This window comes from Trichechus manatus, unplaced genomic scaffold, assembly GCF_000243295.1.
Source record: "Trichechus manatus latirostris isolate Lorelei unplaced genomic scaffold, TriManLat1.0 scaffold00104, whole genome shotgun sequence".
Taxonomy (NCBI): domain Eukaryota; kingdom Metazoa; phylum Chordata; class Mammalia; order Sirenia; family Trichechidae; genus Trichechus; species Trichechus manatus.
The window spans coordinates 9503501-9530710 of NW_004444040.1; the positions used below are offsets into that span (position 1 = coordinate 9503501).

The 27210-nt window shown below is 48.2% G+C and overlaps 1 protein-coding gene across 1 annotated transcript in view; it reads right to left on the bottom strand.

Moving 5' to 3' along the window:
- Positions 1–6878: 6878 nt before the first annotated feature.
- The window catches only part of JAG1 (jagged canonical Notch ligand 1), a 37531-nt gene continuing 17199 nt past the window's right edge, over positions 6879–27210 (bottom strand). The window contains exons 4-26 of the mRNA XM_004383059.3: positions 26804–27058; positions 25085–25145; positions 21062–21192; positions 20654–20773; positions 20120–20233; positions 18372–18485; positions 17660–17773; positions 17214–17260; positions 16706–16879; positions 15965–16115; positions 15040–15204; positions 14436–14549; positions 13759–13872; positions 13540–13653; positions 13263–13379; positions 12742–12769; positions 12173–12258; positions 10667–10780; positions 9708–9817; positions 9383–9616; positions 9032–9163; positions 8703–8853; positions 6879–7827 (exon numbers count right to left, since the gene is read on the bottom strand). Of these exons, the coding sequence (XP_004383116.1) occupies positions 7370–7827; positions 8703–8853; positions 9032–9163; positions 9383–9616; positions 9708–9817; positions 10667–10780; positions 12173–12258; positions 12742–12769; positions 13263–13379; positions 13540–13653; positions 13759–13872; positions 14436–14549; positions 15040–15204; positions 15965–16115; positions 16706–16879; positions 17214–17260; positions 17660–17773; positions 18372–18485; positions 20120–20233; positions 20654–20773; positions 21062–21192; positions 25085–25145; positions 26804–27058 (3218 nt within the window). The 3' untranslated portion in view covers positions 6879–7369. The remainder of the gene's footprint in view (positions 7828–8702; positions 8854–9031; positions 9164–9382; positions 9617–9707; positions 9818–10666; positions 10781–12172; positions 12259–12741; positions 12770–13262; positions 13380–13539; positions 13654–13758; positions 13873–14435; positions 14550–15039; positions 15205–15964; positions 16116–16705; positions 16880–17213; positions 17261–17659; positions 17774–18371; positions 18486–20119; positions 20234–20653; positions 20774–21061; positions 21193–25084; positions 25146–26803; positions 27059–27210) is intronic.

Genomic DNA, 27210 nt, shown 5'->3' on the forward strand with positions numbered 1-27210 from the left:
CAGGAGACCTTGGTTCAATTCTTGGCCAATGCGACTCAAGCACAGCTACCACTCATCTGTCAGTGGAGACTTGTGTGTTGCTATGATATGGAATAAGTTTCAGCAGAGCTTCCAGACTAAGACTAGGAAGAAAGGCCTGGCAATCTACTTCCAAAAAACCAACCAGTGAAAACCCTGTGACGCACAACAGCCTGATCCTGTCGTGCGGGGCATCTCCATGATTCAGGGCTGATTCAGTGGCACACAACAACATCGTATCACAAGATGCTTAGAGAAATACTGAAGGCAGTGTTATTTTTCCTACAGCCGTTTTCGTGACTATGAGTGGTGACATACATTTATTATCACTATTTGACAGATGAGGAAACTGAAACATAAAGAAGTTCAGACACTGTCCCCAGTCAGTGCTTGGCAGAGCTGAGCCTAGAACCCCTGTCTGTCCAGCCCCAAAGCCCAGAAACTACTGCCATGCCGTACTTGTGTGAGCCTAACGCTGCACAGGCAGAAAACTCTGGGCCAGGAACCTGGAAGGAAGAGATGTGACTGGAATCAAGGAAGTCTGGCTCCAGAGTACAGGCCCTTGGCCACTCTCAAGTGGCCTCACTGTGCACACTGAGAAGCTGGAAGTAACAGCTCAGTGACCAGGGAGGCCACACAGAGGCAGAACGTTCTGGAGGAAACGTTCAGGACCTCTTGCTAACTGTGCTGTAGCCAACAGGGTCTGACTAAGAACACACAGGAAGCATGGCAGTAACCGGGCCAGGGATGCGGAGAAAGCCGGAGGTTGTGGCGAGGCCTTCCCCTCCTCCCGCCCTGGCCCCTTCCCACACCCTTTTCCTTCACCTCAGAGGCACTTCTTCATTTTGGGCAAACCTGTATGCTGTTTCACATTTGCACTATTCCTTTCTGCTTTGTGCCTTGAATTCTTTCAAATACTTCCCAAAAAAACCCTCACTGCAAAGCCAGGGAGAGCCCCTGAGGGTATCTGATTGTTAAAGTCCTGAACTTGGAGGCTTTGTGTCTTTGTCTCCAGGATGGGGTTTTTCCAAGTCATTCGACATGGGTGCCTCAGCCCATAGGAAACTTTTGCATAATATTTAATTCTGGCCTACCCTGACATGCTAAACAGGTTGAAGATGACTTGGGGGATACGTTTCTAATCCATCAGTGTCGGTGGGGAGAACGTGGGGCAATTGCCTGTTTGGGGTGCTGGGTGGAGGAGCCAAGTTGCCCACAGGAAGTTCCAGGAACTCCCAGAATATGTCTGTGCTGGCCCAGCCACACAGCAAGTGGTGAACTTCATCCCACTGAAGCGATTTAGAGTTGAGTATTTTTAAATGCTCAGGTGATTTTTCAGCGATAACCTGGAAGTTACTTGCCAAGGGAAGCAGGAGTGGCTAAGGAATGTAGGTTGAGGCCTAATTATAATTGCTGTCTCCCAGCCACTGGCCAGGAACATCGGAACTGTGTCTCAGCCATGAAGTGCAGCCCTGTCGTCTTGTAGATGCCTCTAAAGCGCATGCTGCATGGTGTATGTGAGTGCGTGTGTGTGCATGTGTGTGCACTGGGCAGAGGAGGATGTAGTGGGCCTGTCAATTTCCTTTCTGAACTTCTTTTCCTGTGATTCATTTTATAATTCTATGAAGTCAAAACTAAAAAGGAAATCTGAAATTGCCCAAGAACAAAGGAACAACCTATAAAACACCAGGGCTTAGTCTGCCGTTGGTTTGGAAAACACCTATTGCTCCTGGATTTGTAAAAATGGCACCGTAACTAGGCAAAACCTGGAGAAAGTAAAGCTCAGAGCAGCATGGCCTCCCTTGAGCCTTTAGGTGCCCCTCATGGTCAGAGCTGATATGCTAATCTCCCAGTATTTCACTTTTGAAAACCATGCCAAGCCCAGGATCCCAGGCATAAACCTAGCAAGCAAATTCCTTATAGAGGCAGAAAACACACAGCAGCCCAGGAAGCAGAAGCCCCAAGGTCTAGTCCTGGCTGTTGCTGCCTATGCATGACCTTGGGCAAGTCCCGAACCTCTCTCTCTAGGCCTCGGTTTCCCCTTCTGGGATAGGAATGGGGATTGGACCCTTTGATCTGCAAGGTCCCTGATTATTTTATCATCCCGTGAGTCGAAGATGAAGGCTTTTCAACTGCACATTTCTCAGCAAGGATGAACAAAGCAGCTTTTCACCCCTCAGGTGTACAACAGAGAGGGGGCCACACTGTTTGGTGGCCTGAGTAGTCATTACGAGGCCAGCTGCAAACTTGTGTTTTCCTCGGGGAGCCAGGAGAGCGTCTCTTTCAAACAAAGCTGGCACTTTCATGTTGCTGGCATCTGTGTTTGCTCTCTGGCTAATTCAACACTTGGGTGCCCTGGTGTGGATACTTGCAGGAGGGCCAGCAGGCAGTTCTGTTCAAGGTTCGTAGTGGATTTAAGAGCCTTGACTCTCCAAGTTAGTTTTCCCAACTTGCATATCACAGGTTAATACTGGACTCATGGATAATGATACATAATTTGAGACTTGTAAAAGCTGCCTTGGACTTGAAAGAGACACATTCTAAGCCAGGAAAGTTGTGCCAGCATGCAAGAGCAAGTAACACAGGTCTAATGCATCATGTCCAAAGCCAGGGGGCCACGCCCTTTTGACACGATTTCAGAAGGTACCGTGCAGGTGTTCTGAGCCCTCGGCGGCCAGGCAATGGAGCACCGCGGCCAAACAGCACCACCACCACTTGCTCTTACCTTTATTTTCATAACCATTGGAAGGCAACGAAGGGAGATTCGTTATTTGTAATGGACCCAGAAATATCACCTGGATTTGAAGTGATGCAACAAGAATGCCCTAATGGTTCCTAAACTCAGCTTTTAAGACTTCTGGGGCCAGGATCGTGAAGAACGGCCCCAGGGCACCCTTCTCCCTCAGCTCCCCTTGCTGTTTGTTGGCATTGTTGGAGGCTGACATAGCCCTAGCCGGGATGTTTAGCTGCTTGTGGGGTGGAAAAAAAAATGTTAAGAGAAATAATTGTTGTTTTTGCAAACTATCTATTTAAAAACAGAACCTCAGGAAGCAGATTCCTGTTCCAGTGCTTGGATGAATCAGAGCTTACAAAGTATAAATACACATTAGCAGGAGGAGGCTTCCCATAACCCATTTGCTTGTGTGTCTTCCCAGACCAGGAATCTCTGAACTGGTTTCTCACTCCCAGCAGAGGCAAGAAAAAGACCCGCAGCTGAGGCGGAAATGATGGTGCGTCGCTCGGCCCAAGTTTCAAATCCCTGTTTGAAGATGGAGGCCTTTCTTCTTTAAAGGCAACTGGTTTTCAGCTGCACACTTGCCCACTTTTGGACAGACAGATGTTGTTTGGGAAGGTGGGGAACCCACCCTTTGCTTCTTTGCGAAGAAAAAATTAGTAAATAGGTTAATTTTGACTCATCTGACCCCTCAGATGAGCTAATAAACGTGAAGCTAATAAACTTGCTCACGGGGCAGTGTAATTATTTTACTTAAAAATGATGTCAGGCAGCAATTTAGCAGCAAACCGGCTTCCAGGCTACTTAGTTCAGTTTAATAAGGAGGAAAAACATTGTAAGTAATGAAGAGCTTACCCTTTGGTACTTTAGTAGCTTTGTTCTCAAATTTTACTGTACGTATAGCAGGAAGGTGGAGAGGCAGCTTGTGGAAATACAGATTCCCAGGCCCAAATCTGGCAAGCCTGGTCTAGCAGGTCTTGAGTTGGGCCTGGGAGGCTGCATTGAAGAGAAACCCACTTGAACGTTACGCTTCTGATCATCACCCAGTGTTAGCTGACACCCCCTCCACCTCATACGCACTTGGCTTTTAGTCATTTAAGATACACTCCTCTTCCATTTTAATTCTACGTTAAAGAAGTCTAGAATCTCAAGGCAGATTCGAATCTCACGGGTAGTTACCCATCCTAAGACAGCCAACTTCAAGTTAATTCTTTCGTGAAGTTTCCTGGCATATTCTAATGCTAGAGTTGTAGTCGGCCGAGATTCGGGACTGAAAGTTCTTTATTGTCTAGACCTCCCTTAAAGTGGATTCAGAACATTCATGGGGAATAGTGAAGACACTCAGTCCTTCTTTACCTCTCTAACCAGGGCCCCACAGCCTGCTTCATTCTCTCTGGAGAATGGGGGAACCACCCCTTGCAGTTAACGTCCTGACTTTGAGCTGGCCCCAGATGAGCCTGATCTGCACCTTCCCACTGCCAAGAGTGTCCGGGGCAGAAGGCTTGTTAGGTTGACACATGCGAACCTCAAGATTACCTCCCTCCTGGAATAAAGAATTGCGTAGGTTCGTTAAACAAACTTTTTTTTTTGGGCACAAAAGCATTTGGCAGCTACCCAAGGAATTCTGGGGTCCTGCGGAATCCAAGTTAACAAACCACCAGAGCAAGGTGTTGCTTCAGGACAGTGTTTGAATTCGGCACTGCTAAACCGGACTGTCTCCTTACTGGCTGGGTCTGTCCCAGTAGGGCATCTCCCTCTCCCTCCCTCTGACCCCACCCTACAGAAACCAGCTGTCTACCAGCAGATTAGTTAAAGTATTGCTACATCAGGGCAGGGAGATGCCACAGGAACCCAGGCTTACCACTGCCCAGGTCCTCCAGGCAGCCTCTGCAAGAAGTCAGAGGCCACTGCCAGCCACTCCTAAGGCTCTCACTGACTCAAGTCCCTTGCTGGCCTTGGCTCATGCCCAAGGAGCTAAGGCTATTCAAAGCCCGCCATCCTTTCTGAAACAAAATGCCTATCAGAGAACACAATTCCTAGCCTGGTACAAAAAGAGAAACTAGTTTTCCAAGCAAGCTTTTGCTTTTCCTCTATTCAAAGTCTGTTGGTGGAGCATTTACTGTGAAAACCAGAGATGGGCGGACAGACGTGGATGTCGAAGCGCTGGGGAACAGCTCAGAGGAGGTGCAAGCTCTGGCTTCCTAACCAGCAGCAGGAAACTCCGGGTGGCTCCAGTGTAGCTGCTGGAAGCCATCCAGGCGCCCGCCCATCACCGCAGCTCATCCCTCACTACAGATGGCCAGAGGCAAAGCTCCCCCAGCCCACCCTGCGAGGTGGGGGCTGGGCCGCAAGTGAGAGAAGCACCGCTCCCCTGCTTTTCACCAGTGCCCGAGTATGGCCCTCACAGAATGCCAGATGCCCAGCACCCATGGCTGTGTGATGGGACCGCTGAACACTCCTCCCTGGGAACAAGGTGATGCACAGATGCTCCCTAATGCCAGCAGCTTAGCTTCTACCTACTACCTCCCGTGCAGTGAGGAAACGGCTAGACCCAGGGCTCAGCATCCACAGAAGGCTCGAGGGTGTGGCCTGTAATGAGGATGGTACATTAATATTAATCTAAGTAGCCAGGAAAAAAAAACAAAAACATTAAATTTCCTCATTCCCCAACTCTCATTCCCAACTCTTTTAGTGCGGTGGCTATTTCTCTTGAGTGCTCAAAAACAATTCACCTCCATGCTACAAGCCATTAATCCAGTGGTGTTTATTCAAGCCGTATTCACACTTGCTGTTGAATAACCCCTTTCTAAGTGTTACAGGACAGCCGAACAAGGGCAGCAAGACCCCCTGGGATCGGGGCTGCCTCCACTCCAGCCCCACAGTTTCTGAGAACTTCAGATGAATTTTGTGGTTTCAAAGCCTTTCAGTGATTCCTCAGTCCCATCAAGCTCTAACCTACTGTAATACCCCAATCATCAGAAAAGACCCAGTGGGGTGGCAAAGCTGCAAGACAAAACCAAGTACAACTACTGAAGCTCAGGAGTCCACACTGTTCCGTGTTTTCATACAAAAAATTTAATAAATATTACTTTTCAAAATTTATTGCCAGGAACAACACATCAAAGATGCATTTTTATGTTCATATAACACTAATAGGACAATACAAAGTATCTTCCCGGTCTCAACGGTGAACCAACGCGATTACTCTGTTTCATAAGCCTTGTTGATCTTAAACATCATAATAGCACTTTGATTTGCTCACTTAAGGCGGGCAGTGTAATCTATGGCAAATCTAAACAGTGATCCTACTGGACATGTTACGGTTCAAGTATTCAACTAGCTTATTAGAATACTCCCTAAATGCAGTAGATAACAACAAAAATAAATCAAATCTACAAGTGGTTCAGTATTACATACGAATGGTGAAAAAAAATCAGAATTTACAAAATAAGATGGGTGTGCTTCCAATGTCACACAATTAATTTGATATTTTTAATGATATTCAACCACTCACATTTTGGCTACGTTAAGTCATAGTTCAACTTTATCCCTTAAACTGCTTTGCAGCAGATCACCTGCCTGTCTCTTTTCAAGTCTAAAGCAGAAAAATAAAAGAACCTGTTCTAGACTAATTCTCCAACTGCCTCAGTCAGTCCTTAAAACATGTTTGAAAGTGATGCTATAAAGTGTTTTAAACATCCGACGTCGTACAAAAAAAAAAAAAAATCCCATCAGTCTTCAGGCACGGAAGCCCATCCTATCGTTTTAAAATAAACTATTTCCAAACCTTAATTTTGGCTTATAGGCAACATGTAATAAGAAAATAAGTTCAAAAAAAAAAAAAAAGCCATAAGCTTACAATGCTATCAAAAACCTTCAACTCTAAACACATACATATAAATAAAAAGGAATGATGTTTTAAGGCTCTTGATTATTAAGTTAATAAATCAAATATACACAGTGATTAATAAAAAAAAGAATTATTTACATAACTATACAAAAATTCTACTTTTCACACATTTTTCCTCTTTTAAATTCTTCATTTTACCAGCAACTGCTGACATCCAAGGTCCCCCACCCCCCACCAAAAAAAAAAAAAAAAATACAATAAAAAAAATAAATAATAAACTCATTTGTGATAGTTGCTGTGGTTCTGAGCTGCAAAGGCACTTTCAAATACAGAACTACTTGTACGTCATCATAGAACCAATATACAAAAACAACTCGAGAGTCAATAAATATAAATAAAAACTATTCTCCTAAGACTGCATCACCATCAGGACATCTGGCAGAAGCGGAAGCTCAAGGACTAAGGGCGAGACGGTCTCCTGGCGGGCCCGGCCCACGCTTGTCAAACTGCAGGGGAACCCACTCAAGGGCACTCTCGACTGGTTTTGCATAGATGTGTAATGCAGCGCTTGGGTTTCCAGCCGACCACAGAAATTACCCTTGCCAGTGTAAGCCAGCTTGTCAGAACTTAAATTAACACAAGGATTCTAAGTCCGGAACAGCCTTAGACTCAAACGTGACATGACAGTTTAAAGAACTACAAGCCCAGAGTGCCTTTCACCACTACCCTAAGGGTGGTGTCCGCGAGGCGGCAGCACCCGCTGTCTGCTATACGATGTACTCCATCCGGTTCAAGCTTTGGGCACTTTCCAGGTCTCTGTTGTCCTGTTTGTTTGTCCAGTTTGGGTGCTTTGCCGGCGTGCCGTTGGGGGGCTTCTCCTCTCTGTCTACCAGCGTGTACGCCGGCCGCTTGGCAAACCGGGCTTTCTGCTGGTGTTTATCCACGTCATCCTCCTCGACTTCCGAGTTGTGTGTCCTTATTTTGGACATCTTGGAGTTTTTGTTCTCATAATCCTTGATGGGCACGGTGTTGGCCCCGTGCTTCTCGATGGGGTTCTTGATCTGGTTCAGCTGCTCCCGCACGTTGTTGGTGGTGGTGTCCTCGGAGGCCGAGTGAGTGTGGCTGCTTGGCTTCCGCCGCTTCCGCACACACCAGTAGAAGGCCGTCACCAAGCAACAGATCCAAGCCACGGTTAACACAGAGCTCAGCAAGGGAACCAGGAAATCTGTAAGGCAGGCACGAAACCAATTAACTCTCCAAAAAAAAAAAACATCATCACGGGAACAAAAGAACACCAACAGTGAGTGGTGCGCCTGTCCTTAGTCCCTAAAAGGGGCGCCATGGGGACAAGTCCCTTTTCACAACCACATGTTGTCAATTCACAGCTTGATAAGCGAGGGCCGGGATCAGGGCCCTTGGAGACCTCGACTCTTTGGTCCCCGGAGAGGCCAACCGGGGAGAGCAGCGGCTCCTACAGGCTCTCTGACTCCGTGTGGGGAGAGCAGTGTCTGGGTGAGACAAGAGTCTGGCTACTTAGGGAGCTCATTATAGGATCAGATTTTCAGAATTATCAGAAATCTGATGCAAGTGTGGGCGGCTCAAGTGACCCCTGGTTACCGGCCCAACGTCTCACCTCGCCAGAACGGTGATGCACAAGGCAGTCGGAAGGGGAGTCTGGAAGCCCTATGGGGGGCTATCAAGCTGGCTATCAAACCAGCGGCTCCCAGTGCTCTCCTGGGCTGTCCCACGACACCAAATGCCAAGTCAGGCCTTAAAGCCTCGAGTGCAAGGCACAGTGACACTGTGCCCTAGGGCTTTAAGATGGACTGAGAAGCCACACATTTTCTGCAGGACAGCCTGCTTGCAAGACAACAAAGCTTGTCGGAGGAAAAAGTATAAAGTTGACCCTTGTCTCCATCAGCCATATCATCTTGGTCAAACTGGCTGGCTTCAGTTTTCTCACCAGTTAAACAAGGGGCTCCTCTGACGGAGGAACTGTCAGGTAATTCCCCGCCTGATGGTTTTATTCAACAGTGTGATCAAATCGGTTTGAGTCACCACAGAAAGCCACCACTTACTCACCCTCACCCCAGCACCCACCTGTTTTGCTCTTCACAGGACGCCTCTGTACTCTTACTTCTGCTACAGCCGCAATCAGCGAGCTGTTCCCATCACGTTTGCTAACAAGATCTATTATTTTGTCGGTGATTTCCTTGATAGGGTTTCCATCGTCCCGTATGTCCTCAGCCGACTGGAAAAAGCAGAATCGTTACGCTTGAGGGTCAGTGGATACTCCTTAACAGTAGCCTTTATTCAAAATTCCTTGACAATATGGGCATAAAGCTCTTTTTCAATGCATTTGCTCAGCCAAGTTAGGTTGGTGAGCTATCTTGCAATCATAGATCAGGGCGAAAGGGTCTTATACTTACAATGGCCACGTGAATTTCATTGTTGGCTGACGGGGAAGGCTCACAAGCTATGTAGATTGAATATTCAGCAGAAACGTTCTTCAAAATATTCAAATTCCTCAATTCACTGCAAATGTGTTCAGTGGTAAGGCCCTAAAACAAATTTTAGAAGTCCACACAGGTAAGATATTGGAAGGAAAAAAAAAAAAAAAAAACACATATTTTCTTTGAAATGAGGCTAAATTCAAGCCCTGCTTTTATAGAAGACTGGAATCGAAGCTAAGGAAAACTAGATCCTAGCTCGTGACACTCCTGCGTCAAAACATGCAGACATCCACCACTGTGTAAGTTAGAAAAGAAGCTCTTCCATACCGGTGACATCATCTCTTTGTTAAAGGTAAAGGTGATATTGGCACAGCTGTCCTGGTAATAGGAATCGGAGGTGCACTTGGTCTTCACCGGCTGGAGGCTAGAGGACCGGCACTCTCCCACGCCAGTGCAGGGACGTACGAAACACTGATCGTCCAGGATGGGGACACAGCTCTGCCCGCTGGGGCACTCACTGTGCCCTTTGTGCAGCAGGCACGGCCGAGGACCACACCAGACCTGGGGAGAGACGGACAGGAGCCGGAGGCTTAGCAAAAGCACCGTCAACTATCCTAAACACACGGGAGCCATGGCAACCCTCGCGCCTCACCTTGGAGCAAGCGATCCTTCCGTTCAGGCACTGGCAGGTGTTACAGTCATCATCCCACTTGGCCCCATCTGGTATCATGCTCCCCATGGTGATGCAAGGTCTTCCTGAAACTAAATGGTGGAGACACGTGAACGCGAGTTTTCTTTTCTGCAGACTCGATTGCTGTTCTCAGCTCTTCACGCCCTCCCTATTGTGAAATGATGGCCCCTGTGCCCCTGCTATGTGACAACACAGCTCTTCCCACGGTGGGCAGCGCGCTTCCCTCCCCTGCGGTACACTGTGGCCCCCGCCATGGTAGCAGACAACCTATGAGCAGAGTCTTCAACTGGGCTGTCACGGTTGAACTTGGCCTCCTGCACACTTCCCATCTGCCATGAAAAGAACATGCCCCAGACCCCAGATACAGCCACCAGTCCAGGGAAGAGGTGGAGGCACATTGAATAAATCTGAACCCAACCCACAGTATAATTCCTAAAGAAAAACCAGTTGCCATCTAGTCATTCCAACTCATGGTGACTCCATGTGTGTCACAGTAGAACTGTGCTCCATGGGGTTTTCAATAGCTGATGCTTCAGGAATAGATCACCAGGCCTTTCTTCCAAGGCACCTCTGGGTGGACTTGAACCTCTAACCTTTTGGTTAGGAGCCAAGTACATTAACTGTCCGCACCACCCAGGAACTCCATAATCACTCTACCCACCCAATAAAAATAAATGCTTGTTGTAGGTCATCGAGTTTGGGGATGGTTTGTTACACAGCATTATGGCAGCCACAGCTGATTACAAGCAACAGCCCAGTTAACAGCCACCCTGTCTTTAGGAGACTCATCTTGCCTGCTCCCTGCTGCCCACATGAACTGTACCGAGTACAGCACCTGCTCGTGAACAGTCACAACAGCAACTGTTTAACATCCACTCACCCCAAGTGACACATGGGCAGCGGGGCCCTGGCGTACATACCTTCCTGGCACTTGGCACCGCTGTGCCCCGGGGGACAAACACATCGGTAGCCATTGATCTCATCCACACAAGTAGCCCCGAAAGCACAAGGGGAAGACTGGCATTCATTGATGTCTAGGAGAAATGGAATTCAAGTTCAGGCTCCAATGGGAGGCAGCAATGTTTTGTTTGTTTAAGTTTTTATTGACACATACAGATAAAAAAGCATACAAGTCGTTAAGTATAAGCTCCATGAATGTTCACTCACGTAACCAGCACCCAAATAAAGAGATTATCAACCCCTCAAAAGCCTCCTCCATGCCTACTTCCAGTCACTGCCACCCCACCCCCATAATCACTGCTATCCTGACTTCCAGAGCCAGCAATTTTTAATTAAATAAGTTTCTCTCACAGTACAATTTAGAGCAAGGGTGAGCAAACTTTTTCAGTAAAGGGCCAGATAATAAATATCTTAGGTTTTGCAGGCCTTGGGGTAGCTGTCACAACTACTCAACTGTGTCACTGCAGCGTGAAAGCAGCCACAGACAGTACATGTGTTCCAATAAAACTTTATTTATAAAAACAGATGGCACGCTGATTTGGCCCCCCGAGTTTGCCAATCTCTGACTTAGAAACATGAATTGGATACAACCCACCCCCAACTAGTGCTGAAGTCCAGTAAATCCCAGTCTTAGGGATTTCAGACACCAGAAAAAGTTCAAACAATTTGGCGGCAAAAACAAAAAATAATAATACAACTATTCTACCACTTTTTGTTAAAGAAGGGCATATAGAAAAGTAGGGAAAAAAATGTTTGAAATAAAGAATAAAACCATAACTTTGAAAAACTGTATTGTCTCCCCCTGCCCCCTTTCTGTTTTAATCATTTTTCCAGGACCTGATAAAAGCCACCACAGCCCAGCCTTTGAAACTCCAGCCTGGCCCCTTCCATGTGAGTTAGCTCTGTTCCACACCAGCATCCCCGTGGCAAACGTTCCCTTGCCACGTTCCACACCAGTGTCCCCGTGGCAAACGTTCCCTTGCCACGTTCCACACCAGTGTACCCCTGGCAAACGTTCCCCTGCCATGTTCTATACCAGTGTCCCTGTGGGAAATGTTCCCTTGCCACGTTCCATACCAGTGTCCCTGTGGGAAATGTTCCCTTGCCACGTTCCATACCAGTGTCCCTGTGGCAAACATTCCCTTGCCCGTGATTTCACGTTAGTCACGGGGAAGCACACACTCCCCTTGAGGGCTCAGTGTGGATGACTCATCAATTCTGTGGCTGGCACTCTCCCCCAAGAACAGGGAGGGCTGCGCCACCCAGGGAACCACTAGCAGGTACCTGGGAGGAGGCTGCGGAGGAGCATCTTAATCCCAGCTGGAGGCAGGAGATTAGCTGCTCTCTCGGTGCTACTTAAAAGCGAACTTTGGCCTTAAGTGCTTTTAAAGATGAAAAAAGTCTCAGGCTGAAGGACGGGGTGCGGGAATAAAGCCACTGGGAAACCCAGACGGGCCCTTCCTTACTTATTCTGCAGTCAGGCCCAGCAAAACCCGGGGCACATTCACACCGGTACCAGTTGTCTCCGTCCACGCACGTCCCACTGTTGTAACTGAGAGGAAAGCAAAGATGCTGTCAGTTACCAACCTCCCAGTCCCCAATTCCAGCTGCCAATCATCTCACATGCATCCACAATGCCACTTACAGTCAGGGGCGGCCCTCACCCTCACTGCACCTGCCTTTGCCTGGGGGAGCTTTGAAAATAATGATGCCTGGGGCCCACCCCAGAGATCCTAATTCCATCAGTCTGGGTTGCAGCCCAGGCACTGGGACTTTTAAAAGCTCCCCCAGGTGATTTGAGAGAGCAGCCCAGGTTCAAGTCCCTACTTTAAATGAAGACACGACCTGGCTAATGACAGTGTGGCCCGGACCAGCAGGATCAGCATCACCCGGGGTGGGGGTTGTTAGAAATGCGGAGTCTCAAGAAGCCCCACCCAAAGCTGCTACATCAGAACCTGCATTGTACATGAGCTCCCTGCTGGTTCACGTGCACATTCATCTGACAAGTGCTGGTTTAAAAGGTTGGCATGCTTACCAGGGATGAGGACTGCAGTCATTGGTGTCTGCAAGGAAACAAAGAAAAAAAAAAAGTGATTAGGAAGGCCTTCAACAGGGAAAGAAGGGGTCTTAGCCCTAAGCAAAAACACCACTTATTTCCATAACACTCAAATGCTAAAGCCGCAGTTAGCACCAGGAGAATCCATCGAATACTCCAATAAATTGGAACCAGGCTTGCCCCATGCTTTGTTTCCCTGGCCATGGGACACATGTACACAGGAAGAGGCCGTGGTAGGGAGTGGGGAGGGCGTGTGAGAACGGAGGGAGACAGGCTGCTGGTTCGAACCAGCGCTGGGAACCGAGGCTCCATCTGTCTCCACTTATCTTGTGCGCCTTTCTCATGTGCGGGCCAGGGCTGCAGCCCATCAAGTCATTAGAGCAGACCCAGGTGATGCAGAGCCAGACATCAGACGGCTCGGCTTCTGGTTTCAATTCAGAGTCCCCGACGGGTCAGGAGAGGCTCAGTAGTCCTGGGAGAGCCAGGGGGAAGACACTCACTCTGAGTGCAGATAGGCCCTTCCCAGCCTTCTTTGCAGACACACGTAAAGGACTCCCCGTTGACCACACAGGTGCCCCCATTATGGCAGGGGTTGGGCAGGCAGCTACTGTTTCGGGCTGCAAGACAAGAGCAGAAAAGATCAGCTTCTCTGAGGATCCAGATGGTCTGGAGGGGCGAGAACCAGACCCAGGAAGAGGATCCTAAGCTCTGGGAGTTGGGGGCAGACATGCTCAGTGGCCAAGCCCACTGCACATCCCACATGGGGCAGGCAGTTACCTATGTTACAGGTCGTTCCTTCCCAGCCTCCGGGACACATGCACTTAAAAGCATCCCCTTCATCATAGCAGGTACCACCATTGTTGCAGGTGGCCTCGTCACACTGGCTGTCACCTGCAGGAGAAGAGCTCCGTGTGAACCCCTGGCCGCCCCTGCTCCCGCAGAAGACAGGGAGGGAGTGGTCCTGAGAGATGGGATTAGAGGCGAGCCCCTACTTACGCGAGTGGCACGTCTTTCCTTTCCACCCATTTTTACAGTCGCAGTAAAAGTCATTGACCAGGTCCCGACATGTGCCCCCATTGTGGCAGGGGTTCTGGCTGCAGTCATTAATATCTAGAAGGAAAAGATGAAACACTCAGCTGAAGACGTTTCCAGAACTATTCTCAACAGACAGGAGCCAAGCCTTTTCTACCGCCACATCCAACTCCCGCTTTTCAGTCCTCGAGTTGTAAGAACGGTCCCAGGACCTAAACGTGACAACCCCTTTCCAAGAGAAAAGACTCTCCAAACTGGGTTACTCTTAATGCCACAAGTTAGGCAAGATGGGGGCAGACCGCTCTAACTCCCACAGAAATTAAAATTAAGACTGACAGAAATTAAAACCAAAACTGACAGAAAGATGGCTACTCCCTTGCAAGTAGGGGTATTTATTATCCTAATCACACAGTCTCCTTCTAGACCTCAGCAGCAGATGCGCCTCCCTCTGGCTGTTAGCACTAACGGAAGTAAACAGGATGCAGGCAATGCTGCTCGGGGCAGAAATTGGTGGGGTATCACTGCCAGGGGTTTACCATGAAAAGGAGGGAGGCCCCTCCAAGTTGAAGTGAATTACCCCGCCTTCCCCAGCCTTCCCCCACACCCCAGAGCCACCTGTCCCCAAAAGACCACTGACTCACTGGTTTCACAGTAGGCCCCCTCCCAGCCGTCACTACAGATACACTTGTAGGAGTTCACACCATCAATGCATGTACCACCGTTTTTACAGGGATTGCTCTCACAGTCATTAATATCTGTGAAAGGGGGAAAAAAAGAGGGAAATGAAGGACAAGTAATGCACAGGCAAGCACTGTGGTTTTCACAGCTGCCTCCCTAGAAAACACCCCGATACCCCAACATTCTCACTCTCAAAGGACTGTTTCTCAAATTCGATGGGCAGGCCTATCAGGCAGGAGCCTCCAGAGTGCCTGTACATTTTATTCCATGCCCTCACATGCCAAGCTACTTGGTGGGAGTGGGGAAGACACACCTCCAGAGAGAGGGACCACCCAAACTAGTTAAGATTCCAGAACATTCTAAAATAATCATGCTAAGGTTCTGAGGCATTTAGAGTGGTCTGGCAAATCAGACACGCCATCAGTCTTAAATCCCAGGTGGAATCATAAACCTTCACTGTCTCCCTATCTTACTGTTTCTAACTGCCTAAAACACAGCTCGAGGATCCCTGAGCTGGGAAATGCAAGGTGGGGGGCACCTGTGCCCCATTACCCGACGGGGTCTTACTTTCGTGGCAGTATGTTCCAGTGAAGCCTTTGTTACAGTCACAGGTGAATTTGCCTCCCGACTGACTCTTGCACTTGCCGTGGGGACCACAGACGTTCGAGGAAATGTACCGCACCCCTTCGGGAGTGTCGTTGGAGGCCATGGCCACCGTGCAGCTGTCAATCACTAGAAGACAGACTTGGGATCAGACCACAGCCACGGACCCAAAACACACAGCGTTCCCAAGCCAAGCCTGCTTTCCCGGGATGGGCCCCCTTTGGCTGATGATGGTGAGAAGTCAAGAGGCACCCGAGGCCAAGATTCTGGCAACCTGCCATGTCCCACTGTGACAAGCAAAGCTAAGGCTCCAGGTAGAAGGAAGAGTTTTTTAAAAAGCATTTTCTCTCTATGGAGCCAAGTTCAAGAACAGATCAATCTTTCATCCTATTTTGACATCTACCCAAACTGGCTGAAGCTTGCTAAGGAAAAATGACCAGCTTTACTTCTTTCAGGACAAGCTGCCCCATACAGTAGCCACGAGCCACACGTGGCTATTTAAATTCAATTGAAATAAAATGTCCATTGCCCTAGTTACGTTCTGAATGTTCACAGCCACATGCAGCTCGTGGATGTTGTACTGGACAGCACAGATATAGAATGTTTCCACCGCTGCAGGAAGTTCTATTGGGCAGCGCTGCTGTAAGGAATTTGCTTCACGGTTGCAAATCAGCCCACCCGAGAATAGCAATGATAAATGGACTTCACCTCTCTCCTCTAGGCTACTTGTAAACACAGTTCTCCCAAGGGTGGGCCCACAGAGATTGTTTCCACGTGTTCTGGCTTCTCTACGCCCTCAGGTAAGGCAGGGCTTTCTATCTAGAGGTGCTCCTCATTTATACTACTTCTGAGAGTGCCAAGGGGCGGTGACAAATGGGGAGGGCAGTACCTTCGCAGGGGGTCGTGCGGCAGTGGTCCTTCAGGTGTGAGCAGTTCTTGCCCTCGTAATCCTCAGGACACTTGCAGAAATAGTCGCTGGCACGGTTGTAGCACTGGGCACCATTCTGGCAGGGATTGGGCTCACAATAATCTATGTCTAACTGCAAGTATCGGGAAAAGGGGAGAAGAATCAGCGTAAAACAAAGGTGTAGTAACTTCTCCGGGGCAGCCGACACGGGAATCTGACCCCTTCATCTGTTTCTATCAGAAGAACTCGCTGCAGAATACACATTCAGAGCCTAGGGACAGCCATGGTTCAGGTAAGCATTTAAAAAACCTGGGCAGAGTCAGAGAGAGCTGTGTGGTGGGGGATGAAACAGAACACAAAGCCAGATTTAGGCTGGCTACCAAAAAAAAACCAAACCCGTTGTCGTCGAGTTGATTCTGACTCATAGCGACCCTGTAAGAACTGCCCCATAGGGTTTCCAAGGAGCAGCTGGTGGATTCGAACTGCCGACCTTTTGGTTAGCAGCCAAGCTCTTAACCACTGTGCCACCAGGGCTCCAAAAAAATCATTCATCAATATCTCTTTCCACCAGCATTTGTCTAGCAGAGATCCCCAGTCAACAGGATGTTAACAGATTTCACACAAACTCTATGGACACCAGAGTCAAAGGGGACCCAGGGGGCAGGGAGGAGGGGCAGGCTCCGCTGTGAAAATGTGGCCATCTGAGGTTTCACCACCACTCACCTGACAGAGGTTTCCCGAGAAACCAGTGGGACACAGACACTGGAATCTGTTGATTTCATTCTGACAGTGACCCCCATTCAAACAGGGGTTGCTGGCGCATTCATCGATGTCTCTCTCACAGTGATCGCCTGCATAGCCAGGTGGACAGATACAGCGATAACCATTAACCAAATCCTGGAGGAGAAGGAGGGGAGAGACACATGCTTTTTTCCCTGTGCACTCCACAAACACAGGGCTTCGGGGGTATAGTGTGACTGTCGCGGTTCAGCTGATTCACTGACTCAGTTGAATGCCAAGCCTCTTGAAACGTTAGCGGCACATCTATTAGCACACCTTCAAGATGACGCCCAGGACACTGGGGTAACGTGAGCCCTGGGTTAAACGTCGATGGACTCACTTTTCACCTGCACTCTCAAACCTTGCAGGGACAAAGCTCCCCCAGAGCCACATACATCTTAAGATTTGTCTCCAATTGCCAAAGTTTTGATTGAGGTGAAGGTTTACCTACCCGACAAGAGGCCTCATTCTGACACTGGCCGCGACAGTCGTTAATATCTAAAAAATAAACAAGGCATCCCATTAAGGAGGCAACTTACATTGAAACTGGGTTTAATTGAAAAAGTCTCCTTCGCTCCAGACAGATAAAAGCTTCTAAATCAGATTTCCTGCATGCTTCCCTTGAGATAAGGCTAGTGTGCTGGGTGGGAACCCACCCTAATTCTTCCAGACTGAGCCTGGTGAGACTTCACAGTATTGTTTTAGCCTTCTTATCAGAATATGGCCGTTACCAGCTAATGAGTCTGATAAAGTCTCTGTTTTCATTTCCGTGCTGACTACACCCTCTCGAAAAACTTTCCTTCTAGTACCCAGGTCTCAGAGATGGCACCCAAGTATGGCCAACGCTGCCCCCACCCAAGCTTTTGTGAAAAGCAAGATGGAAACAAAGTCACTCACTGATGTCACAATTCTGCCCTGTCCAGCCGGGAAGACAATCACAGTAGTAGCTCCCAATCAGATTCTTACAGGACTTGGCATTTACACAAGGTTTGGCCTCGCATTCATTTGCATCTGAAAGAACATGAGGATGAGCAATGAGAATCGGAGTGCTACCCCATCCCTCCCCCCAAAACCCACACACCAATAGTCTGTCTGAAGTATGAGACATTTTAATATGCGAGTGAACTAAGAGATACTAGGTTCACTGTACTTTGAGTGTCTCAGCCCTCTCTCTGGCTGTTATCCAACAAGCAACGCTCCCTGATAATTCTCTGACTGCTGGTTAATAACAGGTCCCCAAAAGAAGAGCAGAAAGCCACCAGGCATCTCTGTGAGAGGCCGCCTAGTTGCTGGGATTTAAATGTGGCAAAAAGAATGCAGACAGCTCATTCCTCATGAGATCATCCGCGATTTGGAATCCAGCTGAACACTCCTCGGACAGACGATTGACATGGTTCAAGGAATCTTATGACTTTCCCACAGGGCCTAAAAGGGCAAGGCCATTTGCATTCAAGTTTTTCTCCCAGGCCCGCTAGACTCTTGATAATAAACGACTGCAGAGTATAATGCAGTACTCACTCACAGCTGGCCACATGCTCATCTTCCTGAGCAGCTCTGGTTATCAAAGCCACCCTTTGTACAGGAATTACAGTTACAGAAATTTTCTTACCTATCTGGCACGTCTTGCCAGTCCACTGGGGAGAGCACACACATTTAAATCCGTTAACCAAGTCCTGGCAGGTCCCCCCGTGGGAACAGTTATTTGGAGAACAGTCATCAATATCTGTTTAACGAAAAGCAAAGGCACAGGTCACTTCATTTCAATCCGTTTGACAATTAGATTGAACGCCACCTCCGGCACGAGGCCGCCTCACTTGTAAGCCTGGTACCCACTACAAAGAAAGCCACAGAAGGACGAGGGGGCAGTGGTGTGACGGCAGGCTGGAAGCTTTTTCTTTTTTAGCTTTAAATCCTCCACTGCCCCAGTTCACTTAATCCCCGACCTAAGCAGTGGGGGCAGGATGTGCATGGCTGGGTGGAGGGTTGAGGGGGAGGCAACGGGCCACAGCTGAGCATCAACTATCTGGCAACACAGCACATCTATATCTGCCTCGTCTTTATATTTTGAGTCTCATCAGCACTCAGACGTAGCTAAGAGGAGGTAAGGAGAAATAATACCTCTTTACAGGTGAAAGCCCTACCCTACTTCCACACTAGACTATTTAAAAAACAAAAAACAGTTGAGTCGATTCCGGTTCATAGCGATCTCCTGTGTATCAGGGTAGAGATGTGCTCCATAGGGTTTTTGGTGGCTGATTTTTTTTTTTTTTTGGAAGCAGATTGCCAGGCCTTTTTTTCGAGGTGCCTCTGGGTAGACTTGAACCTGTAACTTTTTTCAGTTAACAGCCAACTGCATTAACCGTTTATACCACCCAGGGACTCCTACACTGGCTTGTAGAGGCCTCTTAACTCATTCACTGAGCACTGAGGATGTGCTGGGCTCTGTTTATGAACCTGCCCATTTAGTCTCCGGAATAACAGGAGGAGTGGGGAAATTGTTAGGATTCCATTTAATCAGGGCTGCAGTGCCGGACCAGACCCCACTGTGTGCTGCTGCTCTTGGGGTGCTGTGTAACTGTGGTTCTCAGGCCTGCGTGCACCTCAGAATCCAGGGGCTTAGTAAACAATACAGCCTCTCCCATTCAGGGTGGGGACTGTGGGGTCATGAAGTCTGCATGTAAAGCCCCTCAGGAGGTTCTGATGTACAGACAGGTTTCACAGCTGGGGCAACAGCACAGCCGTGTACACATCTGCAGGCTCTTCTTTCAGGGTCACCTGCCCCCATGGCAAAAGTCAGCGGTGACTTGCAGGTAGTAGGTGGCCTCTGCCTGCTGCAAGGAGAATAACCATGATTTGGATGAGCTCTGAGAAGCACATGTAAAGGAATGAGCTATCCCAAGAAAGCATTTCTTCCAATGTGTAACAGATACACACGCTAGCTTAGTGAGGTTTCCCCCGAATGGCACAAACAGGTAAGTGCTCAACTACTAGCTAAAAGGTTGGTGGTTCAAACCCACCCAGAGGTGCCTTGGAAGACAGCCTTGTGATCTGCTTGCAAAAGGTCACAGCCCTGATAACCCTATAGAGCAGTTCCACTCTGCACACATGGGAACACCATGAGTCAGAATCGATAACTTACAACCTGCTAGCTTAGCCGGGGGTAGGATGATGGTATGGGAGATTTCCAGATGCACAAGCTGGAAGCTCAAGCCACCAGACTTTCCACCCCGCTCCCGCTGAGAAGATGCTTCACTGAGATGTTCACACGGGACCATGAGCCCAGGTATCTCTTCCCCCAACCCTGTGTCTTGGTGCAACGATCCTCTGGAAGGGACGTGGGCCACAAACCCGACTTACTCGTGGAGCATGTGGGGCCGGTCCAACCTGGAGAACACCCACACTCAAACCCCAGCGATGTTTCCTTGCAGCTTCCTCCGTTGTGGCAGGGATCAGAGAGGCAGGCATGCTCCACTGCAAAACCAGGATATCAGTCAGCAAGAGACACCTGGTCTGTGCCACCTACACCCCCACCCCCAAATCCCACACCAGGTGACCAGCTCAAGTATGTTTCAAAAACAAAAGCAAGTTTGTGATACAGCCCTGCTGTCAGTATCGAGGGTGAAAGGAAGCCATTTTTTCTTGCTCAGCTGTCTCCAGCCACATTCCAAGGCATCTAGAAGCTGGGGTCACTTGCATCTCATACTGCCTCCTACACTAACCAGCATCACCCAAATAACTTCAGGGACTCATGAAGGAAGTTTCAATGACCTAGAGCTGCTGGGATAGCTAGTCTTAACTTTGGAAGATATTTTCGCCTTTTGACAAGAACTTAAGTATTTAAGTTCAGTGTACAGAAAAATTATGGGATCCCATTGAGCCTGGACCACTTACCAATTTCACAGTTGGGTCCCGAATACCCCTCGGGGCAGGAACACTGATACTTGTCAGGACCCGTGTTGCTACAAGTTCCCCCATTGAGACACGGCTGATGAGTCCCGCAGTAATTGAGATCTGCCAAAAAGATCCTGAAGTCAACGACAGACTCTAAAGACTGCCAAAGCCATGATGTTCCTAAGCTCCATGCCACTTTTAAAATGAAAACAAAACCAAAACAACCCAAAACAAAACAAAAACCCACAGCGTTAAAGGTAAATTCAGATAGAATCAGGATGAAAGTAACTACACACAAAAAAAAATAAAAATAAGAGAACCAAACCACCACCATCCCCACCCCCAAGATCTCGTGGCCCTGAGGACCACATTCCACCCGCGCCGTGCCTCTGTCCCTGGGGTGCGTACCTTTGTCACAGAGCTGGCCACCCCAGTTGGTCTCGCAAAGGCACTGCCAGGGCTCGATGCAGGTGCCACGAACGCAGCCGGGGTGCGGGATGCACTTGTCGCAGTACAGGCCCTGCCAGCCGTACTGGCACCTGGACAGAGACAGCACCCCTTAGCCTCCGGAGCACCAAGGGAGACGTGCTTAATGAGTGCAGGAGACTACACCATCCAGGGCTTTCTGTTGTTTTGCTTTTGGTGACAGCAGGGTAAATTGTCAAGGTTTGTCTGGGGCTCCTTATAAACAAACATGTTAACAGTTGGTCTCCTCCCAGCAGGCTCCTGACAAAAGGGGGGCTGTTTGGGGAGAGGCCAGCATGGCACAGCCTGTCCTGTCACAAAGCCACTCTCTTCTCGGGCGCACACAAACGAGACTGGGGTGGGGGTGTGGCATCAATCAATCCCGGGACTTTGTCCACAGACTATAGAGGGAAAAGGAAAGGACTGTCCAGTGACAATGGTCCTGTGAAAGTCTCCGCAGAGGCAGCGTTTGCAGCCATCTTTATACAGCAGCTTGGCTGGCCTCTTTGTCTCAACAGCAAGTCGTGACCCCGGCACACAAAAATGCAACAAGACACCAAGTGCTGGAGGAAACTGCGTCGGCTTGATGCCGCAGCTTTATAAAACCAAACAAACGAGGAAAGAAAGGGGCACCCTCCTTGTGTAACGATGAGGGTGGAATCTCTAAATCCATTTCTGCAGGAAGGGGGAGGGAAGCAACAGCCCTTGGAACCAATTCAACAGATAATTTATGACCCATTACTGTTGATGTTTATGCTAATTTATAGTTATTTCTCGCTTTGCCAAAAAAAAAAAGGTCACCTGAGTTTATCTGGTTTATCTGGTGTTGGGGAAGGGAGTCGAGTTTACTTTATAAGCGCCTTGTTAATCAGACTCTATCGGAGCCAAATGGTGCCTTTGATCCCCAAACAAAAACACAAATATAAACCTTCACCTGGGGTGGGGGAGAGGGCAGGGTCTCTGACCAGTCTCCCCTCATGTTTCAAGCCCTCTGAAACTTTAACTGCCTTCTCAAAAATCAAGTGCTAACAAAGGTGGGTGGGGAGGCAGTGGAGACCCACCAAATCTACCACTAGGAATGCAGGTGGGGCGAGTGAGGAACAGGGTGAGCAAAATATTTCCACAACAGGACCTGGGAAAAAGCCACAATCAGAACCAAGCACTCCCCTGAGTTGCTCGGCTGTAACGCTGGCAAACAAGCCCCCACAGAAGGAAAGGCGTTCAGTTTCCAGAGAGCTGGAGTCAGGCGAGCAAATCCTTGTCATGGGAAAATTATAGGATCTAGCTAATAGCTAATCACCCCGGGCCAAGAATCAGCTTAACCCCTGAGAATACTGACTAACCACTTCCTAAGTTTTAAAAGCAAGCCATCCACACCCAGATACAAAGAACCACAAGAATATGCAGTTTAAGATTAATCACATTCCGTGTTCTAGTTTATGTAAAATGTTAATGTCAGTCTAAATGGCAAGTGACTATTTAAAGGAGGAATATACGAGCAAAATAAACCTGGTCGAAATTTTACAAATAAAAGAGAATAACCAAGTTAGTGGGAGGTGGGTAGATTCAGTCTGTAAAGATTCATGTTCTCAGCTTGATAGATAAGAGGGAACTAATCTGGAAAAAGCAATATCGTTGCTGTCTTCTCTTATTCTCTTGCAAATTAAGGATCACTACACCTCTTCAATTTGCCCAATAAAAGCAAGAAGAGGCAGCTGAGGACCCAGTCTCACAGCTTAATTAATGGAGAGCTCAATCCCCAAGCATAAAAAAGGAACCTCAAGAGGCCATGGACGACATCAAAAGAAAACAAACAAAAATACTGACCCTAAAAGAGGCATCCACAAAGTTATCCCAGTTTAATAATATATGATTAAGGTTCTCATGAGAAATTGAAGCGACTTTCCTCATATGATGATTCATATTTAAGTTTGACATTATTAGCAGGCTTGCAATAAAGTTCGCCCGGGAAAGGTAGTCTGCCCTGCCTGGGAACCACAAAACCAGTAAAGTTTCCCCAGGCTTAAAAAAAAAAAAAAAAAAAAAATCTGTAATACATAATCCAAAAGACAACTTACAGGGAACTTGCCATTCAACCATGTCTGGAGAAGGACGCACCCTGAACTTCCTTAGCTAGAAGGTTCTGTTTTGATTTTCTTTCAAGGTAGGAAGAACCAAATGGGCTGGAAGACTATGCAAATGGCATGTGGGAAAGTTGCACCTTAAGCAAACAAGGGCACCAGTGCGTGTCTGGGCACGGAGTGGGAGGTGAGACTTTGAAAGAGAAAGGGCTCAATTCTGGAAACAAAGCCTGTTGTTCCAGCTGGGAGGGTCCTCTCCCTGCGAGGCAGTGTGTGTATTCTGATGACAGTAGCACAAATCGCTGTCAGCCTCTGCTGATACTCATCTGAGCATGGAGCAGCTCTCTGAACACAGCTCTCTGAGCATGGAGCAGCTCCGAGTCACTAATAGCACCTCAGATCTGACTTTCTCCAGAACACCCTTAATTAGGAAGAGTTAATGTAGGTGGATTCCTGCTCAGCCTCTGACAGCCATGCTGTTAAATACTATAGTCGGCTGCCTCCAATGGCGTGACTATTCCAACCAGCAGGGCGAGTACTCCCCTGTCAGCCTTCCAGAAAAAAAAACTCTTTCCGATGTGGAAGAAGACAACTTCAGGACAGCCTACTTTTGACTTCCAACTGCCTTGAATCCCATTTTAGCTTCAAGCCTCAGAGTTCGGTGTTCCCCTTGCAGGGGAGACGAACAGAGTGGTGACATCTTAAAGGTAAAGGTCCCAGACCGTTCTCCCTAAAGCAGCAGTCAAAATTTGCTGATCAGTAAAATCATGGGATGAGCTTGTCAAAATGCAGATTCCTGGGCCATCAAACTGAGGGAGTGGGATTCCGCAGGCTTGGCATGGCGCCCAGGAATCTGCACTTTAAGAGTTAATTCTGGGAATTACGCTTTTGAGTACTGAAGCTTTTGGGGCAACGCTTCCCAAAGCAACATCAACATCACTTGTCAGAAATGCAGAGACTTGGTCCCAACCCAGACCTACCGAAGCAGGATCTGAATTTTAACAAGAGCCTCAGGTAATTCCGTTTGAACCACACTGGTTTCAATTCACAAACTTCTCTTAGCTCAAACCAGAGTGGCATTAGGGGCAAAAGTGGCAGACCCAAAGAACCCACTCAGTGTCATATTACATCTGCTACTCCTTAAAAATTTGGGAGGAGGGAGAGGAAAAGTATGAGACTGTGTCAAAACGCCACAGACACCAACGTTTTGTGTAAGGAGCCTTTCCCAAAGTGGCATAATGCACATTTCAAGAAGTTCCCTCAAACCGTCATCTTGGAGGGGGGCAGGGGGGTGGTTAGGTCTCCGTTTGGCTTTTGCATTGTCCGGAACCATAAAAGAACCAACTTCAAAGGCCAGCAGCAAAAGTCTACATTCATCAGGCTCAACTGACAAGATTCCAACGCAGCCATTAACCTCTCAGCACTGGCTGGGCTTCCGACTGCAAAGGGGCCAAGAGATTGTACTAATCCCATTCTAAAGAATGCTAGCCTCTCGCCTATTGATGGGAAAAGTGGGGGAGGGCAGGCTGAGGAAAAACCGGGGCGGGAGAGGAGAGACACGAGGAAACATGCCCACAGCCCTCCATCTTAGTCCATTAGCACTTTAAGCTGAAGATTACAAAAACGTGTTATCAATTTACAGAACAGTTAATACATGAAGTCACTGACTATGCCCATAAGATTTTTTTTTCTCTGAGAGAGAAGTGTGTACATTCCACCAGACAGCTGGGATAATGAAATAAGCTTCGGATGTGACTTTTTTTTTTTTTTTAAGCTCTCTTGTCCTCCAAAGAAAGAGAGGCACATTCACAATAAAAGTCAATCCCCTACTTGCATGAAAGGAAAAAATACTACGTGAAAACACAAACGGTATGTAGTTGTTTACCTGCAGTCACCAGGGAGTTTGCAAGACCCGTGCTTGGGACTACAGCCCTGTCGGCAAATAGCTGTAAAAAACAGAAGGACGCATCAGCATGCTGCCTGCTTCATGAGAACGGCCTAGTACTTTAAGCCTACAAAATCCAGGATTTTAAGAGATCTCATGTCAAGCCCATTGCAAGGAGAGGAAGATGGGAGGTGCCCAAAGAACAAACTCAGCTTTAAACTTCAAGGCCACGGTTAGCAGATCCTCAAAACATGATCTTGTTTGGGGACAAAATGCAAGCAAGTTGATGGGGGGAAGGGGCCTTCATCCAGCCTCTCTGCACAATAGCTACCCTGCTCCCTCAGCGATGCCCTGTCATTTCCCACCCGGCCCACGTCCAACCTCACCAAAAGAAAAAAGAAAGCTATAGATAACCTTGTCCCATGCTACCCCACACTGTCCCATCAGGGCACATTCAGCCTCCATAACCTCCCACCAAATACCTGGTCTCAAAACCCCATGTGGCCAGCAGAACCACGCAGGCTGGCTTCATTTGCTGGGCTAACGGGGTGGCCAGACCTGGTGGTACATTCTCAAAGTATCCTCGCAAAACAATGCTGCTTCTTTCATGAAAAAAATTTGGGCAGACATGGAAAAGTACTAAACATTGGCTAGTTTTAGTAACTGTTGCAGATTTTTTAAAATACCGGCTACTTAAAATACATTTAACCTATCAACTCCTCTTTTTGTTTGGATTCCAGAAATGCCATCCCTTTTAAACACTTGTCTCCAGTTATTTAAGAAAAGAAAAGCGGTATTGCCCAGGAGACTTGCAAACTCCTCCCTCCTTTCCCTGTCCTCAGTAACATTTCAAAACAAATTCATTTCTTAATTGGAGTTTATCTTGAAGGAATTCACCTAATCATGTGAAATAAGCAGAGTTGCGTTAACGTTCATGAGGAGGTATTACATGGTTAACTAGAATTACCCATGAAGTCGCCGTGAATAAGAATCACTGAATTCTAGTAGGCGGGGCTGGGAGAGCAGACAGCCCCTTAGAAAGCTGATCTACTTTCCACCCTACACATGTAAGACAGCTCAAGCCCACTAGCTATCCCTCCCCTCCCTCAACAACAGGGCCCCCAAAGATGGCCAGCGAAAGCTCAGGGGCTGTCATTTCCTACAGGACTGTCTGTTCAAACTTTGACAGGCTAACTCTGTCCCGTTTGACATCTGTTTTAGGTCAGGTTCCTTAGAAGCAGAGCCTGAGAAGGGAACTTGGGCATAGGAAGAGGGGAGGGAAGGCAGTGGACAGGGCAGAGGGGGGAGCTGGGCTCAGCTAGACGCTGGCTCAGCCAAAGGGGAGCTCTGGGGTGTGAATGGACCACCAAGTAAGGGAAAGGAGGCTGACCTTTGTACCTCCATGTCAGTCATTCACTGACTCCTGGGCTGGAGGGATGGGGCCTCTAAGTGGCTCCTGTTGAGCCGAGAGGACAATTCTCAGGAGGAGCACGGGGGAGCTGTTCACAGACAGCCCTCACAGCAGCTGAGTGAGGGGGCGCCTGCCAGGTGAAAGGAACCTGGACAGGGCACCAGTGGCTTCTTCTACTCAGCATCATTACGCTTCAGGCCTAGACAACAGCCAAAATGCCACCTAACCACTGCGGAGGTGAGAACTTCTGGCACCAAAGGTAACACCACTGGGGGCTGGCTAACCCATGTACACACGTACACACACACCTCGGTTACACTCGGGCCCCATCCAGCCTTCCATGCAAGTTTTGTTGCCGTTCTGGTCACAGGCATAATGTCCAAAGAAGTCATCTCTGGGTCGGCAGAACTTATTGCAGCCAAAGCCGTAGTAATAGTCATCACAGGTCACTCGGATCTGATACTCAAAATGGGCGACCCCTGTGTTCTGCTTCAGCGTCTGCCACTGCCGGCTGGGGTTGATCATGCCCGAGTGAGAAGCCTTTTCAATAATGTTGTCAGGTTCTAGAGGCAAAAAGAAAAAAAAAAAAAAAAAAAGCAAGAAACTAAAAAAAAAAAAAGATGCCTCCTTTCCTGACCATTTTGGCTGTTTTAAAATAACATATGCACATGGTACAAAATTCAAACAGGATAAAAGGGCAGAAAACAAAACGTTC